Below are 16,139 nucleotides of genomic sequence, written 5' to 3' on the forward strand. Positions count from 1 at the left end.
AAGCTTACGAGGTCGTCTTTTGATTACACTCCCAAAGAGATGGTGTCAATCAGCAAAACAAGTTTTAGGGACCCTTTTCCTGCAACTGTTTGTTGTGTTGACCTGTTGTGATGTCAGGTTTCTCTGATCACCATGATAAGCAGCTTCTAAGTTTTATTTATTTAGTCTACTAATTATTCCTTTTTTGTGCCGCATTTCCATATGGGATTAACATCTTTGAACAATTATCTTGAAATTACGCTGAAGGCAGGGGAGCCACCAGGGAGTTTGGACCCCATGAAAAGAAATTTTACTGGGCCCCTGTAGCACCAGACATAAGGCCGGTGAAAATATTTTGTGCTTTTTACATAAAACTGTGCATTTTAATGATATTTTTGACTATTATTTCCCATATTTGTGAAAAGGACAATTTGACTTACTTGGTAGAGAAAGCATTGAATACTCTGAATACTCTGAATACGTTTCATTTATTTACTGCAAGATTGATTCTCATTCTTCAGCATAAAATTTCCCCAAATTAAATTAAATACCTGAATAATACAAAACTTGAACATAAAATAACCTCTTCCATTAAATAAATTGCAATTATCATCTGTGAAGAAACAGATAAAATAAAAAATAAAATAAATAAATAAAATACAAAAAGCCAACTGCCTTTTATGAGTTCTCATCACCATCTATAGAATCATACAACAAGCACAATAATAAAATCAGCTGGAGATGTTAAACTAAGTAAACAAAGGAGGTCCATTCATAAAGAAAAAACATAACAGGCCAGATACAACCTTGCTCAGCCAAGCTACAACTGGGCCTTGCTCAACCTTTCTAACCAAGAGCCCAACGCCGCGCCTTCTCAGTAGCAAAATCATTGATCAGGTCTTTGAAGTCTAGCTTTCTAGCCAACTGACTTTCGATAGACAGCATGGCAAGACTGCAGAGCCTTTCCTGTGAAATTTTGGACCTAAAGTAGTTTTTATCATTTTTTAGCTTGCTGAAAGCTCTCTCAGCACCTGCAACACTAACTGGCAGTGTTGCAGCTTACAAACAGCATTCAGGAGTTCAAGAGGGACAAGTTAGGGAGGAAACTGGAAGCGTATACACTGTTAAGGTGTCTTACTTCATTTTCAAAATCAGGTGTAAGATCACCAGAATACTTTGTATCAATGGTTGGCACAGAGAAGAGATTTTGTCCTCACTAATCTGCCCAACTTTCAGAACAGCAGAAAATTCATTTACAATATTTGCTGTGGTCTGGAACCTAGTTCCCAAGTCACTTATGATACTGTCCACAGCAGTAAAAAACACAGTGTTCCAAAACACAGTTTCTGCACTCTCCTGAGACCTCTCCTCTTCAGAAGTCTCATCATGGAATCTTCGCCTTTTCTTCTGGCGGCTGCAGTTGCTCACCTCCTTCCTCAGTTGTGCGTACTGGGGCTTGTTCAGGGGTGGGGGGCTCACAGGCCTCACAGACAGCTGCTGCTGCTGCTGCTGCACCAGCCCGATCTCACGAGGATTCGTGAAACTGTCACGTAAATTTTTGTTTCGGCTTCGTGCGCACCAACACGATTTCGTCATGTTTTTCGTGCCGCTCACCACGAAATGCACACCAATGTATTTTAAACGGCGGACTTTTCGTGCCACTCAGAACGTATTTCAAAGAATGTGTATATTATATTTTAATGTAAAACCGTGGCGAATCCAACGCTATATTTTGCATGACATCGTCCCTAAACATAACCCTAACCATAACCCTAACCATAACCTAACCATAAGCTAAGCATAAGCCGGTGGTACACTTACCAATTTGCATAGGAATTTCAAGAATGTCCGGCGGCCGGCGGCCGCAAACGCAATCACACAAGCAGTATACGCCGATGGACAGCTTGGATCGTCATGAATCCGCCGGTATAAACCACTTTCAGATGTGATTACCACAGTGAAAAACATTTTCGTGGTGAGCGGCACGAAAAACATGACGAAATCGTGCAGGTGCGCACGAAACCGAAACTAAAACTTACGTGACAGTTTCACGAATCCCCGTGAGACCGGGTTGGCTGCACTTGACATGTCTGTTCAAACATGCATCATTTTGACACGGGGGGAGGGGGGGGTGATTAAATATGGGCAGCTTGCTAAATGTGAACAGTGAAATATAAAATTCCAGAGTTTTCTTCAAAAATATGAGCTAATATGGGGAGAAAAGTGAGCTAGCTTAAAAATCAAGTTAAGATAGAGTAGAAACAACACAGGCTAATGTTCCAGAACTTCCACCCACATGAACCAAACCCACCTTGTTTTTTGAAAAACTGGTAACATCTCGCCGGCCCCTGGCCTCTCTCGTCCTGCCTTATCTTTTTTTCTTTTCGTTTCTGTCTACCTGACTTCTGAGGCATACTGTCGTCACCCTACTTCAGTCCTGACTGAAGCACCGCGGCGCGCAGCAGTTCAGTTGATTTCAGTAGGACTGAACCATTTTTACTTAATAAGGGAGGGGGGGCCCTTGAGAAATGTTTCCAAAACAAATAAACTGTCGTGTTACCAGCGCATTGTAAAAAATATTTATTTGTGATTATAAATTAACAAGATAGTGCCATATTCATTTGTCAGTATTATAATTTTATCAGGGGCCTTTCTGGGCCCTGTTAATGATGGCCCCAAGAATCCTTCCCTTTTCCCCCCTTTTTCCCCCCTGATCATGGCTGTAGAAACATGCTTTTTTTCCCACCAACAGAGTTCCGGACGTCACGTGACTCCGTTTGTTACGCCGCCATGTTGGCAGGAAACTCCGCTTTCAAATGAATGGCGCTGGTAGAAAATTTACGCCGTCTGAGTTTACTTTTCATTTAAATCAGACGATATTATAAAATATACAAACAAACTGGACAAACTAAACATATCCGATCCATATCATGCCCCCGGTATCTTATTTAAGAATCTTGAGGCGGTCGGAGCGGACCTTTTACCGGACCTGCGGTACCCTGACATCTACAATTACCTGATAAATTTTCCTTCATCCTACTCCGGTGAATCTCTTAACCCTTTAAGCTGCAGTCAATTCCAGCCATTTTCAGTACAAAAAAAATCGCTAATATTCTATTTGTAAATAAAAATATGACGAAGAAATACAGGGAATATTGGACGCGCATCGCAAGGTGCATTTCCTCCAAAACGACCTATTCGTGGATTTTATACCGACTTCAAGACATGTTTTGGAAAAAATATTTTACAGGCTTGTTTCGTCTGGATGTCCAAGGTCGGATTATGGCCGTTTTTTGTGGAATATTTTCATCTGTGTGTAATAATGAACCCGGAAATGTGAGTCGCACTGTGTGCGTTGAAGCCATGTAAAGAGAACGGATGGATGGATATTCGCTGTTTGTTGGACAAATGTGTTTTTCTCACCCGCTGTGGTAATCGCATCTGAAAGTGGTTTATACCGGCGGATTCATGAGAATCTAAGCTTTCCATCGGCGTATAGTGTTTGTATAATCGCGTTTCAGACATTTAGCAAATTGCTTATGCAGATCTCAAAGTGTACCGCGGGCGGGACACTGAAGCGCAACAGCGTATAAAAACCTTGAGGGGTAAGAGAAATTACGCGATCAGATATAAAGCTTAGGAAACGGATTCTGTACCTGATACAAAGTGGTCGCTACATAAGCGGAATCCGTTGCCTGTGGGTTCCCACCGCTCCGTTTTCTTCTGCTCGCTTCTTGCGCGTTTTATGGCAGTGATCCACCTCTGTCGTCTTTCAGGATCTTTGGGAATCCGATAAAATGCTCTCCCCTTTGCTCGTCCTCGGCTGTTCTGGCATCCCGGGGCACAACAACTGTCCACCATATCTCTGATGTCGACGCTGAAGAACGTTTAGGAGTTAGCTGGCAGTAGTTTAAACAGCGCGCCTTCCTGCCAATATGGCGGTGTTTTGATTTCGACTGTTGCATGCCGGGATTGTGTGACGTCATCTCCCGGAGCTCTATAGCACTTGGTTAAGTGTATTAAAATTCAAATTATAGTCACTACTCTGGACAAATGTTGGATGATTTATAGTTTATCTCTTAAGTGCTGTCAAGTTCTTGAGTTATCACTCCCAGGTATTTTATTGACTTAGCTTTCCAATTAAAATTATATCTCTTCCTGCTTTCTTTATTTGGCTTGTAGTTAAAGGTTAAACCCTGAGTTTTAGACATGTTTAATTTGTAGCCTGACATCAATCCATATTCTTCCATAATCTTTACTAATTTAGGAAACGTTGTATTTGGATTTTGAAGGAAGATCATTATATCGTCAGCGAACAGGCCTATCTTGTGTTCGTCTCCTGCAATCCTAATTCCTGTCAACTCATCATCTTGCCTAATGATTTGAGCAAGTGGCTCTATGAAAATTGCAAAGAGGGCAGGGCTAATACAACAGCCTTATTGAGTCCCTCTATAAAGTTTGAAGGTGTCTGTCAGATGTCCATTAATCTTAACTCTGGCTGATGGGTCAGTATACAATGCCTTTATACATTTAATAAATTTGTCATTGAATCTCATCTTCTGTAATACTTTATACAAAAAATCCCAGCTGACCCTGTCAAACGCTTTTTCGGTGTCTAAGATTATCAGGGCAGCATTTATATGGTGTTTATTAACATGATCTATGATACGGAGGGTGTGTCTGATGTCCTGTGTTTTACGTCCCTTTACACAGGCCTGTCTGGTCTTCGTGTATCAGATCGGGCAGAAAACATTCCAATCTTTTAGTGATAATGGATGTAAATAATTTATAATCTACATTTAGAATAGATATTGGGCGATATGACTCACAATATTCTTTATTTTTCCCTTCTTTTGGAATAGTAGATATTACAGCGTCCTTCCACGATGGTGGGGCTATAGCCTCATCAAGTGTCCAATTAAATGATTCCAGCAATACTGGAGCAAGGACTTCTTTAAATTTCTTGTACCATTCATTTGGATATCTGTCGCTCCCAGGGCTCTTAATTGTCGCCAATCCACCTATAGCTTTATCCAATTCATCTTTTGTGATAGGGGCAGTCAAATATTTATTTTGGTCTAAGCCTATTGAAGGGAGATCCAATGAATTAAGGTATCGTTTTATTTTCTCTTCATCAGTGTTCTCAGGTTGTGAGTATAGGGTCTCATAATAATTCCTAAAAATTCTATGTATTTCTTCTGGTTCATATTTTAATGAATTTGAGGGATCTCTAATCTTATGGACTGAATTTTTTATTTGTTGCATTCGAAGGCGCCTCGCTAAAATTCGTGTCGCCCTTGGACCTGATTCATAAAAGGTTTGCTTCATGAATCTCATTTTATTTTCTGTTTCATCTTTAATTAAATTTTCTATTTGTTTCCTTATATCTTTAATCTGATTACCTGTTATGTCTTTGTCATTTTCAGGTTGTTGTTTCTCGAGTCTTTCCAATTCCTTTTCTAGTTGATCATATTTTAATCTCCGTGTTTTCTTTAAATAGGCCGTTCTTGATATCAGCTTCCCTCTCATAACTGCTTTAACCGTATCCCAGATTATAGTTGGGTCGATCTGGTCATCTTTATTATCATTTATACTATCAGTAATTTCTTTTTTAATTTCCTCGACTATGGAGATTTTGTTTAAAAATTCCAGTATTCGGCCTCCATATCGTATTTCTTGGTTTGCTATTTAGATGTATATTTAGGTAAATAATGCTATGATCAGATAAATCTGCTGTTCCGATTGTACACTCATATGCCCTGTATCTATCTGTAATATTCATCAGGAAAAGGTCCAGCCTCGAGTGTACTTTGTGAGTAGCTGAGAAGTGAGTATATTCCCTATCCATTGTATGGATACTTCTCCAAACATCCAAACGTCGTGTTTTTCTGTTTTGCAGGCTCTCTTTCTTCGTTTTTTTTTTTTTTTTTTTTAACATCTAAGCGTTCTCCCCCTATCCATTTATCTTTTTCATCAAGTAATACTGAGTCTTAATTTAGTTTGGGGATAAATTGCTGTTTGTCTGGGAGAGCGATCTCACCGTGCATCTGGTTACTCCATGAGCTAACCCGGAAGTTCGGTATCTGCCCCCCTCTGTATCATTGTTTTTGTGTTGTTGTCCTTGTTTTGTCTTATTTTTTCTTAAATCGAAAAACAAAACTAAATAAAAAGTTTAAAAAAAACACACACATACAAAATGACTAAAATGAACCACAAAATGGTCAAATTTAAGGCACAAAATAACCAAAATGGAAGAAAAAAAAATAACATGAAAAGATGCAAAACGTTTAAAACCAGACAGAAAGACAAACTGACCAAAACAAAACACATAATGACACAAATGAGACACAAAATGATCCAGAAATCTTCTCTTCCGGTCATGAAACTGTCCACATTTATTCTATTCAACATTCTGAGGGTTTTTACAGAGAGCTTTGTTTTGTTTACCGTCTGTGGACCTGGAAGGAGCAGCTTCATATCTGGAAAAAAGATTCACAATCAACGGTTTGTTTAACAGAAGAGATCATCTTAGTTCAAAGTGGCACCAAATCCATGTCATGTTTGGGTCGTATGTTGGCCTTTAACTTTGAGCAGGCGTGTTATTATTTACAGTGTTTATGGTAGAATGTGGCCGTTTTAATGACAGATCACATGGAAGTAACATGAGCCAGTTTGAAATAGTGAGTTATGCAGAAGAACAACATAAGGAAGAAATTCAAAGTTTTTAATCAGTAAATATGTTAGATTATATTTTAATCTATTTTGTGTACTTGTTGATGAAAAACGTTTCATAAAAGAAACCTTAATAATGTTGCCTTTTAATGTTTTAACCCTCCTGTTGTCCTCATCGACAGGCACCAAAAAACATTGTTTCCTTGTCTAAAAAAAAAATCCAAAAAATTCAGCAAAAAAATTCCCCAAATTTCTGAAAATCTTCAAAACTTTCAGGAAGAAAATTCAAGTAATTTCTTAAAAGTTTTCTTTTCAAAAAAATCCCCCAAATTTGGCAAGAAAATTGTTGTAAATATTTTGTTGTAATATTTTAGATAGATGATAGAGGAATCCTAAGGCCAGTAATCTCCGAAATTAATTAGGATTAATCATCAGAGAATCACTGAACCAGCTCTGCATCTAATGGGTTCCTGCAGTCCAGAGGGATCTGAGGAACGATTAAGCTGGTATTTGAGGAAATTCGCCCTGCTGCTCACTGTCTCCATCCCTCTACCACTGATAATTCATTTAACTGAGTAATCACTTTGAATGGTTTAATTTACCAGTCACGTCTGTTAACAACAGCTTTCCTCTTAATGGATTTTGCAACGACGCAATGAAGACACCAAACAAGAAATTAGACCTGAATTCTGTGAAGCCGGATCTCAAGGACTAAGTTTGTGGAGGATTTCACAAACTCCATGCAGGGTTCAGTTCTTTTACTGAAGCCTGCATGGAGAAATCTTCTTGGCAGGGGTTCAGTCTGTGTCCAGTGTGCATACGCTGGTGTCGTTGTAGGGTTCCTTGTTGGTTGGACGTTGGTCCAGACTGGTCAAAGCAGCACTGTTCACCATTGGCAGAGTGCTGACAAGTCTGAGAGTTTTGTCCATCTGTTCCGTTCTGCTTGGAAAACAAACACACAAACACAGAGAACGTCAGTGTTTCCTGCAGCATTGAAGAACTGATGCCTTGCCTGAGATAGAGAGCACCCCAAATGACATCTGAAGACACTTTTACCTGTTGGAATTTAACATTCAGTTGTCTGATTACATCACAATTCCTAATCTTACCTACATCCCCAGATTAACCTGGGCCAGATTTCTGTGTCAAAACGAATACAGGTTAGACTGAACGATAGCTGATAATGTGTTAACAGAATTCAACTGACCACAGTTGTTCAAAACAGTTTTGAAACAATTTTGCAGCAATATCCAAAATTATCCAATACATAATTGTGTGTAGACTGTGACTGAGACCAGTCTTTACATACCTCACTGTGACACTGATTGAATGCTTTCTTTCTGGTGTGGATCTGCCGGTGTCGTTTCACGCAACCCAAAGTTGTGAAAGTCTTCTTACACTCGTCACATCTGTATGGTCTCTCCCCAGTGTGGACACGTTGATGAACTTTAAGGCATGTAATGTAGCTGTAGCGTTTCCCACACTGGTCACAAAGGTATGGTTTAACCCCAGTGTGGGTCACTTCATGAGCTTTTAACTGTGAGTACCGTACAAATGGTTCACCACAGTGATCACATACGTACACATCATGTCCAGTGTGGATGCGTTGGTGATATTTTAAGCTCCGTTGGTCGTTGAAAGTTTTTTCACAGGAGTCACAGCGGTACCGCTTTCTACCAGAATGGGGGCATTGATGGATCAACAACTGTCCATGTTGAGTAAAGGTTTTCACACACTGATCACAGTTGAATGGTTTAACCCCACTGTGAATGAGTTGATGTCTTATTAAGTGACTCTTGTGAGTAAAAGCCTTTCCACACTGATTACAGCTGAATGGTTTAACTCCACTGTGACTGAGTTGATGACTTGTTAGATTACTCTTCTTAGTAAAAGCCTTTCCACACTGATCACAGCTGAATGGTTTCACTCCACTGTGAATGAGTTGATGGCTTTTTAAGTGACTCTTCTGAGTAAAAGCCTTTCCACACTGATCACAGCTGAATGGTTTGTCCACAATGTGAATACGTTTGTGAATTCTTAGCTTTGTTGCTGTGATAAAAGTCTTGCCACATTGCTCACAACTGAGTGATTCATCTCTTTTTGCTGTTGTTGCCGAACCATCCTTATCCTCCTCAGAGGTCCGACATCTCACTCCATTGCTGCGTTTACATTTCTGTAGCAAAAGACAAAGATAAAAACAGAGGCAGTGATGGAAGAGCAATCATGAAAAAATTGAACCTAAAAGTCTCAATTCCATGTAGTTGGACATGAGGCTGAAACAATATCAAGAATCTGCAGACATGCTAGCAGCTTTGTCATTAGAAACCTAGAAATGTGTCAACAGCACACTCACAATGTCAACAAAACTATTTTCACAGGCCGATAGTTTTCAGCTTTCTGCACGGTAGTTTTAGAATATTGGGTAGTAAAATCTGTTGATCGCCGTGAAAAGCAAAGCAGAGCTGGGACTGATGGGATTGTACCACCAGGATCTCTTGATCCTCAGACTTTCCATTAAGTTACATTACTGGAGAAATGGACAAAATGAAAAGCATACAACATCAATGTCCAGATTTAGGTCTTAATGGCAGCAGGGTCAATTCAGACCACCAACACTTTCTAGTTTCTCCTAGGGGATCAGATGTTGATACCAGTCCAGAAAAGATCTGTAATTCTGCCACTGAATTCTGGATTTGACCCCAACGACCCGGGCAATTTGTTATGCAGCAGTTACTAGTGTTGTCACGATACTGGATTTCTAAATTCGATATCGATATTTTGAAAAAATATCGATATTCGATGCGATTTTCGATACCACGCAACCATAAGATCTCTGTCCAAAATGTTTTCTTTTTATTTAAAGAAAATGACAGAACAAACGGTAGTGCACATTTTCACATTTCATTCAGTCTATTTAGTCCTTATTAGTACAAATAAAATATCAAAAAATCATATAAAAGATGCAATCTGTCTGTACGTTCAACAGTTTCCAGTTCCAACTATAATACAGTCAGCAAGTTAAGTATGTTTAATGAATGAAGTTTTCACACACATCCCTGAAAACAATGCTCAAATTCAAAACAAATACAAAAAGCCTGAGTTACACACTGCCTTAAAGGCACTTAAGGCAGGCCAGGCATTTAAGTTCAAGTAAAAATAAAAGCAGCACAATCTTCTATTTTCAAACAGTCAAGTGCAAGTAGTCCACTACAAAAAATTATGAACTGTCTGGACTCTGGAACTGGAGTAATGCTAATGATAACTTTTCTCTCACAATAACAGTATGTGCAATTTGTGCATGCAATGCAATAATAATTAAGAAATGAAAAATATATCAAGGAGGTAGTGTGCTTATCACAGTAGTGTGCCTATTGATATATTATTATCAATTATTGACATATTGATATAGATTGGTTGATATGAATAGAAAATAAGATGATGCAGTTAACTTAGACTATGGTAAAAAAGGAATGAACTTAGTGTTGTGGCTCGCAGGTTACAGCATTTAAATTGTTAGTTTGAATCAGGCCTTTATAATGACTTATCAATTTAACTTAGAAATAAATAAAAGTAAAGTAGTGAAGCACAACAGCATCTAAGTTCGTTTCTTTTTTATCAGTCACTCCTACATCATCTTGGTTTCTATTCATATTACAAACTCTCTAGAATGGATATGCAGCCTATTGTTTGCTAGCTTTAGCCATCGCTATTCACTAACAAGACAACAACACACACACACTCATCAGCACACAGCACTTCTGACGTTTCTTTTGTCAATTAAAATGGGTGGCGAGGCTCCTGCACATGCCATTACCATCTTGATGAGCCAGCGTTTACATACCGCAAAAATTAAAAAAAAGTAGCGAGCAAGTGAGTCGCGAGCACCTAGCACGCAGCAGTAGCAGCACTCACATGGTGCGTGGGGACAGGGGAGGGGCCGCAGCTGGCATGCAGGCAGGCAGCAGCCTGTGTGCTGTGTACGGGTGGCGCTGTTTTGCGACCAACGGGAGAGGTACAAACTGAGTATCGGTATATGGGAAAATGCAGATTGAATTGTTTCTAGTTCATAATTATCGATATATCGATATTTTTGACAACACTAGCAGTTACACAAGCGTTCATCAAACAACAAAAGCAACAAAATAGTAAAACAGTTCAAGGAATAGCAACAATTAAAGGTAATGTTTGAAAAATGTAAAACACAGTAAAACAAATACAAGCAAAATAAAAGCCATTTAAAGAAAAATCAAACAAAACATAAGATAGACAGGGACATCGGCAGCAATCTTGGTCATTTAGTCAAACGTAGTAAAAGTTTTCAATAAACGGCCACTGATGTAATCAGGTAGAGGACTTTTCTTTGGTCTGCACTGTTTGAGACACCAGATTACATTGCCCACATCAAAAAAGGGATTCTGTGGAGAGGCTGACATGAGACAGTTTTTAGTCTCAGCATGTTTAGCCCGAAAATCATGGGAGTCAAACCTGACATAAAAACTGTTTAGACTTTGAGCCAGCTCTAAATCAGAATTACAACCACTGAGCTGAACTCTCTCATTGACACATTAATTAGTCCCAGTGATCAGATTCATGCCATCCCAGACTGAACTGAGGTTGTTCATTTTGAGCTGAGACTCAAGTCTGTCTTTGTATTGTCTTTTGTGGGTCCTGATCTCCTACTTTAAGCTTCTTAGAAAGCCATGGCTTAGTGTTTGGATATAGTTTTACAGTGTTTTCAGGAATAACACTGGTTTCACAGTGTGTGACCCAGCTGCTCACATCAGTCGGTTCATCAATATCAGCTGAGGACTCCTTAAACACGTCCCAGTCAGTAACCTCCAGACATCCCTGCAGAGTGTGACAAACTTTCACTCTGATGTTATGCACTTTGCCTTGCTTCAGTACAGTGGTAGAGAGGGATAAGGAGGATGCAGTTGTGGTCAGAGGAACCCAGAGGAGAAGCACCTTTCACATTGTTGTAACGGATCAAAGATTTTGTCTCATCTAGTGGGACATGTGATGTACTGATGGAAGTCTCTCAGTGTGTGTTTTAGTGAGCAGTGGTCTCTGGATGACCTGATGGATAAACCCACAGGCATTTATTTCACTGGCCTTTGGACGGATATAGACAAGTTTCACAAATATCTGGGGAAATTTCTGAGGCAGATATGGAGGGCACAGTGAAACAGAAAGCAGTTCTAAGTCAGTAGTGCAGTTTCTCCAGGACAGTGTCAGATTTGCACCAGCGCTGTCCTTGTCCATTTGGAAGACCCACTTGAGCCCAAGCTTTTATTTGCTGGCTGATGTTGCTTCAATATTTCCACATAATGTTCTATCCTCTTGATGCCATCTATTTTGTGAAGTGCACCAGTCCCTCCTGCAGCAAAACACTCCCACAACATGGTGCTGCCACCCCCATGCTTCACAGTTGGGATGGTGTACTCAGGCCATCCTCAGCCAACATCTTCACAAGGTCGTTTGCTTTTGTTCTGGGGTTGATGAGCACATTTACCTCCAAAACAATCCTAACCTTAACCAATCTCCATCTTGAGCAGTAGGGTGGCTTGACATTCCCATGGTGTTGATCTGTACATGTAATTGTTTGGACAGATAAACGTCAAACCACAGCAATCTGGAAATTACACCCAAGGATGAACCACACCTGTGGAGGCCCACAAATGTCTTCCTGATGTCTTGGCTGATTTCTTTAGATTTTCTAATGTTGTCACACAAGGAAGCAGTCTGTTTGAGGTGTGCCTGAAAATACATCTTAATCTATCAAAAGCTTTCAAAGTCAGGACATCATTATCTTTAAGGCATAGCAATCTTAGTGTATGCAAACTTCTGATTGTGAAGAAAGTAAAAAAATTCTCTAAAAAAAATCTCTTTCGTTATTCTGGCATTTAAAGATAATTTTGGTCATCTTAACTGACATCAAACAGGAGAAGCATTGCCAGATTTAATGTCAGATCGTGTAAATGAAAAAAAGGGTTATGTGTGGTTTATACAGTGTAAGTAAACTTCTGGGTTCAACTGTCTGAATTTCTTGAGAAAGAAAAGGCTGGTAAACTCACAATGCTCAAAAGTATTATTCTCTACCAAAGAAAATGCTGCTCTTTACCTTCCTGAACAACTTGCTTGAAAAACAAGACTTTTCTTCCCTTACTTATCTTCATCACCATATAAGACATTTTCATAAAGTATGATCAGCAGCTAGTTCAGCCTCAAACCAAAAACAAGCAGCTTCCTAGCAGTCCACCATTATATCCTCAGTACAGCTGCTTCTGCAGAGCTACATCTCTCCAGCCAACGTCACCTGGCTTTGGTCGGCCCATCTAACCAACTGGAGCAACTTTACACATTTTAAAGAACAAAATAATGACAATAATGTTACAGTGGTATGTTTCTCACTTTTTGTGAAGAATCCATGTTTCCTCCGTTGTTGAGCTCAGACTAAATGGCTGCCAACATTCCTCTGCTCCTCCGTCAGACTCTCCTCCTCCTGCCAATCACCTGTCACATCAAACACATCTTCATTAGGATACCACTCTATACACAAGTGTCAGAGTGTCCCATATGTTCATCAGCCAACACAGAGGACACATTTCAACTCAATAGTTCACTTTTAGCTCTTTTCAGTTTCACCTAAAACTGATACAAATGAACTTAAACTGTTAAAAATAATGAACACAGACAGAAAACAGACATGGAAAAAGAGAATAAAGAGAACATAAAGATGCTACTGCAGGTGATTCAAGTCAGGAATGCTGGTAGAAAACTGAGAATGAGAAGAACTTTGTCATTGCACACTTTCATATACAGTGAAATTTAATTTGAGCTGCCCTGCTTATGCTGTCAGTTAGTGAATGTATTTTACTGCTCAGTGTTCTGTTTAAAGGCAGCTCTCACGCTCTGTTCTTTGCACTCTCCCATAGTGTCAAGTCTCCTCCCACTTTCAATGACAGGTGATTCTCATTGATGATTTTTCTCACAGTTTCTGCAGTTTCCCCACTTGAAAAAGGATGTTTCATCTACCCAGGGTTTGAGCAGGACTCCACTCAATCAGACAGTTGCTTTCTTTCTTTTCCCTCTTTCATTTTGCAGTGGTTGCAAATTCATGAGATACAGAGGTGGAAACTTCCATAAGTCCATACGTTTAGTTGATAGATTAATGTGAAAAACCTTTAAACAGAACACAAAAGGACAATGTTCACATTACTGCATTCAGCAAATAGTAACAACCATTCCTCATGGACATTTTCACCACATTAGCAAATGTTACTCCACTCAATTTATGTTTGTCAACCTCAACACCACATAAACTGAAGCGACAAATCATGGCATGAGCAATATTCAACCCAATACTATACCACACATGAATTTATCTGCATTTTAAAGAGTAGATTTTGAATCAGTTTAACACATTACTCTTAGCATTTTTATCATTTTTTTTTATTATCATTTTATACTTTTTACTTCATGGTTTTAAAATTATTTAAAGTGCATAAAGTGCTTTGAAAGTGCAATCCTTTCCAGATCCAATAAATAAATAAAAGGCATCGTAAAAACCCACCATTACAAACAGGATGAATTCACTGGTCTTAGCTGGAACCCTCTAATTAGCACCAATTAGCCTGCAATCTTATTTTCAACTGAGCAATTACAAAACACACGGAAATTATTGGTAAACAGACAAAGTTGACAGCCGATCTCCGTGGCTAATGCTAATGCTAACAGATACTGCAGTGGCACACATCGGCAGCTTAAACAGTTTTTTAGAGTCTCCAGAATTCTGCTCTCACCGGCAGCAACCCCGATTTTGGAGGTGAAGGCAATTCACAGTTTGCCGCAGATCTTGATGCTTTCCCAACAGAAACTCACGGACACTTTGTTTGAACTCGGTCATTCATTCTCAGTTCCTCCTCAGTGCTGCGTGTGTCCCCATGTATGTCGCCGGTGGCAAACCTGCAGCCGCAGATTGGTTCCGCCCCAGCTGAGTGCAGGACTTGTGCGTAAATGCTTCTCCTTTGAGTTCTCAGCTCCTTCCAGTTTGACTTGACACATAGACTGCTTTGCACTCTGTGTCACCTGTACCTTCAGAGCTCTGAATAAAAGAACAAAAGGATTAATTGCAAAGAACAAAAAGGTTTTGCCTCCACAGCAGCTTGTTATGAAATGATTGTATTTGATGACTGAATGTTCTTATTCATTGTAATACTGTGTGATGTGTGCTAAAAGAGGAACAAGGACACGAGCTATCATCACTATTATTTCATCTTGCATGTCTAATTTTAAAAATATGACATTATATAAATATGCACTACTGTTCAAAGGTTTGAGGTCACTTAGAAATGTCCTTTTTCTTGAAATCAGTTCTTTTCAATGAATATAGCATTAAATAAATGATAAATCCAGTCTAGACATTGTTAATGTGGTAAATGACTATTCTAGCTGTAAACAGCTGACTTTTAATGGAATATCTCCATAGGGGTACAGAGGAACATTTCCAGCAATCACTCCTGTGTTCTAACGCTACATTGTGTTAGCTAATGCTGTTGAAAGGCTCATTGATGATTAGAAAACTCTTGTGCAGTTATGTTAGCACATGGATAAAAGTGGGAGCTTTCATGTAGAACATGGAATTGTCTGGATGACCCCAAACTTTTGAACAGTCGTGTACAGAAGGATATGGAAATCATAACGCAGTGTTTGAGCGGTCGTAGGTGAGCTGTTGTGCTCAGGATGAAGAGTGGAAAGGCACTTGGTCCTGATGATATACCTGTGGAGGTATGGAAGTGTCTCGGAGAGGTAGCAGTAGAGTTTCTGACTGGGTTGTTCAACAGGATCTTAGATAGCGAGAAGATGCCCGAGGAATGGAGGAGAAGTGTGCTGTGTTCCTCTGACGCTCACTTGAACTAAAAGCATTTGAGCTGCACAAAGTGTGAAATGAGAGAGGAAGCAGTGAATCTCCAAACTGCTGACAGACTTTCACACATTATTGTCCAGTGAAAATCAGCTTTTTATGCAGCCACACTTGATCCTGATTGGAGTCTTTCTAGTGATGAAATGAGAACTTCCTTCATCTTGTGTGTGATGGAGAAGAATAAAGGGCTGTGGCTAAAAATCCTGACTCTGAGTTCTTCATTCCAAACACACATTATATCAGCTGTTTATTATTCATCTGCTTTATTCTACTCAACATGGAACACAGAGATCAGAACAGGTAGAAATTTAAATTTAGAACATCATATACTTTACAGCTGTATTTTATTATTAAATATAATTAAAAATGTCAACATAAAGATCAGATCTTAATCATTTATCGTCTCCATAATGTAAAGTCTCTTCTGTTCACCTTTTTGACTCTGAATCAGAGAAAGCAGCATTTTCTCATCAATTCTGTCTCGTGCTTTAATCATTAATTTTTCAGATCATCCTTGTTATTGAACTGTTTTCCATCATTATGAACTTTTCTTGCCATAAATCTC

At 39.3% G+C, this 16,139-nt stretch overlaps 1 protein-coding gene across 4 annotated transcripts; it reads right to left on the reverse strand.

Annotated features, from left to right (window-relative positions):
* Nucleotides 1-5,884: 5,884 nt before the first annotated feature.
* LOC127532701 (zinc finger protein 239-like) lies at nucleotides 5,885-14,629 on the reverse strand. Of its 4 annotated transcripts, XM_051944740.1 has the most exons (5): nucleotides 14,454-14,629; nucleotides 13,687-13,833; nucleotides 13,063-13,164; nucleotides 7,961-8,824; nucleotides 5,885-7,593 (listed from the first exon to the last, which is right to left on the reverse strand). In XM_051944740.1, exons 3-5 carry the CDS (start codon nucleotides 13,078-13,080, stop codon nucleotides 7,381-7,383), a joined length of 1,095 nt encoding a protein of 364 aa, XP_051800700.1. In that variant the 5' UTR covers nucleotides 13,081-13,164; nucleotides 13,687-13,833; nucleotides 14,454-14,629; the 3' UTR covers nucleotides 5,885-7,380. The 4 variants fall into 4 exon arrangements, with proteins under 4 accessions (XP_051800700.1, XP_051800688.1, XP_051800709.1 ...); XM_051944728.1 differs by lacking the exon at nucleotides 13,687-13,833 and having other exon boundaries at nucleotides 14,454-14,625; XM_051944749.1 differs by lacking the exon at nucleotides 13,687-13,833 and having other exon boundaries at nucleotides 5,885-7,590; nucleotides 14,454-14,623.
* Nucleotides 14,630-16,139: the final 1,510 nt, after the last annotated feature.

Source organism: Acanthochromis polyacanthus, chromosome 2 (genome assembly GCF_021347895.1).
Source record: "Acanthochromis polyacanthus isolate Apoly-LR-REF ecotype Palm Island chromosome 2, KAUST_Apoly_ChrSc, whole genome shotgun sequence".
NCBI lineage: Eukaryota > Metazoa > Chordata > Actinopteri > Pomacentridae > Acanthochromis > Acanthochromis polyacanthus.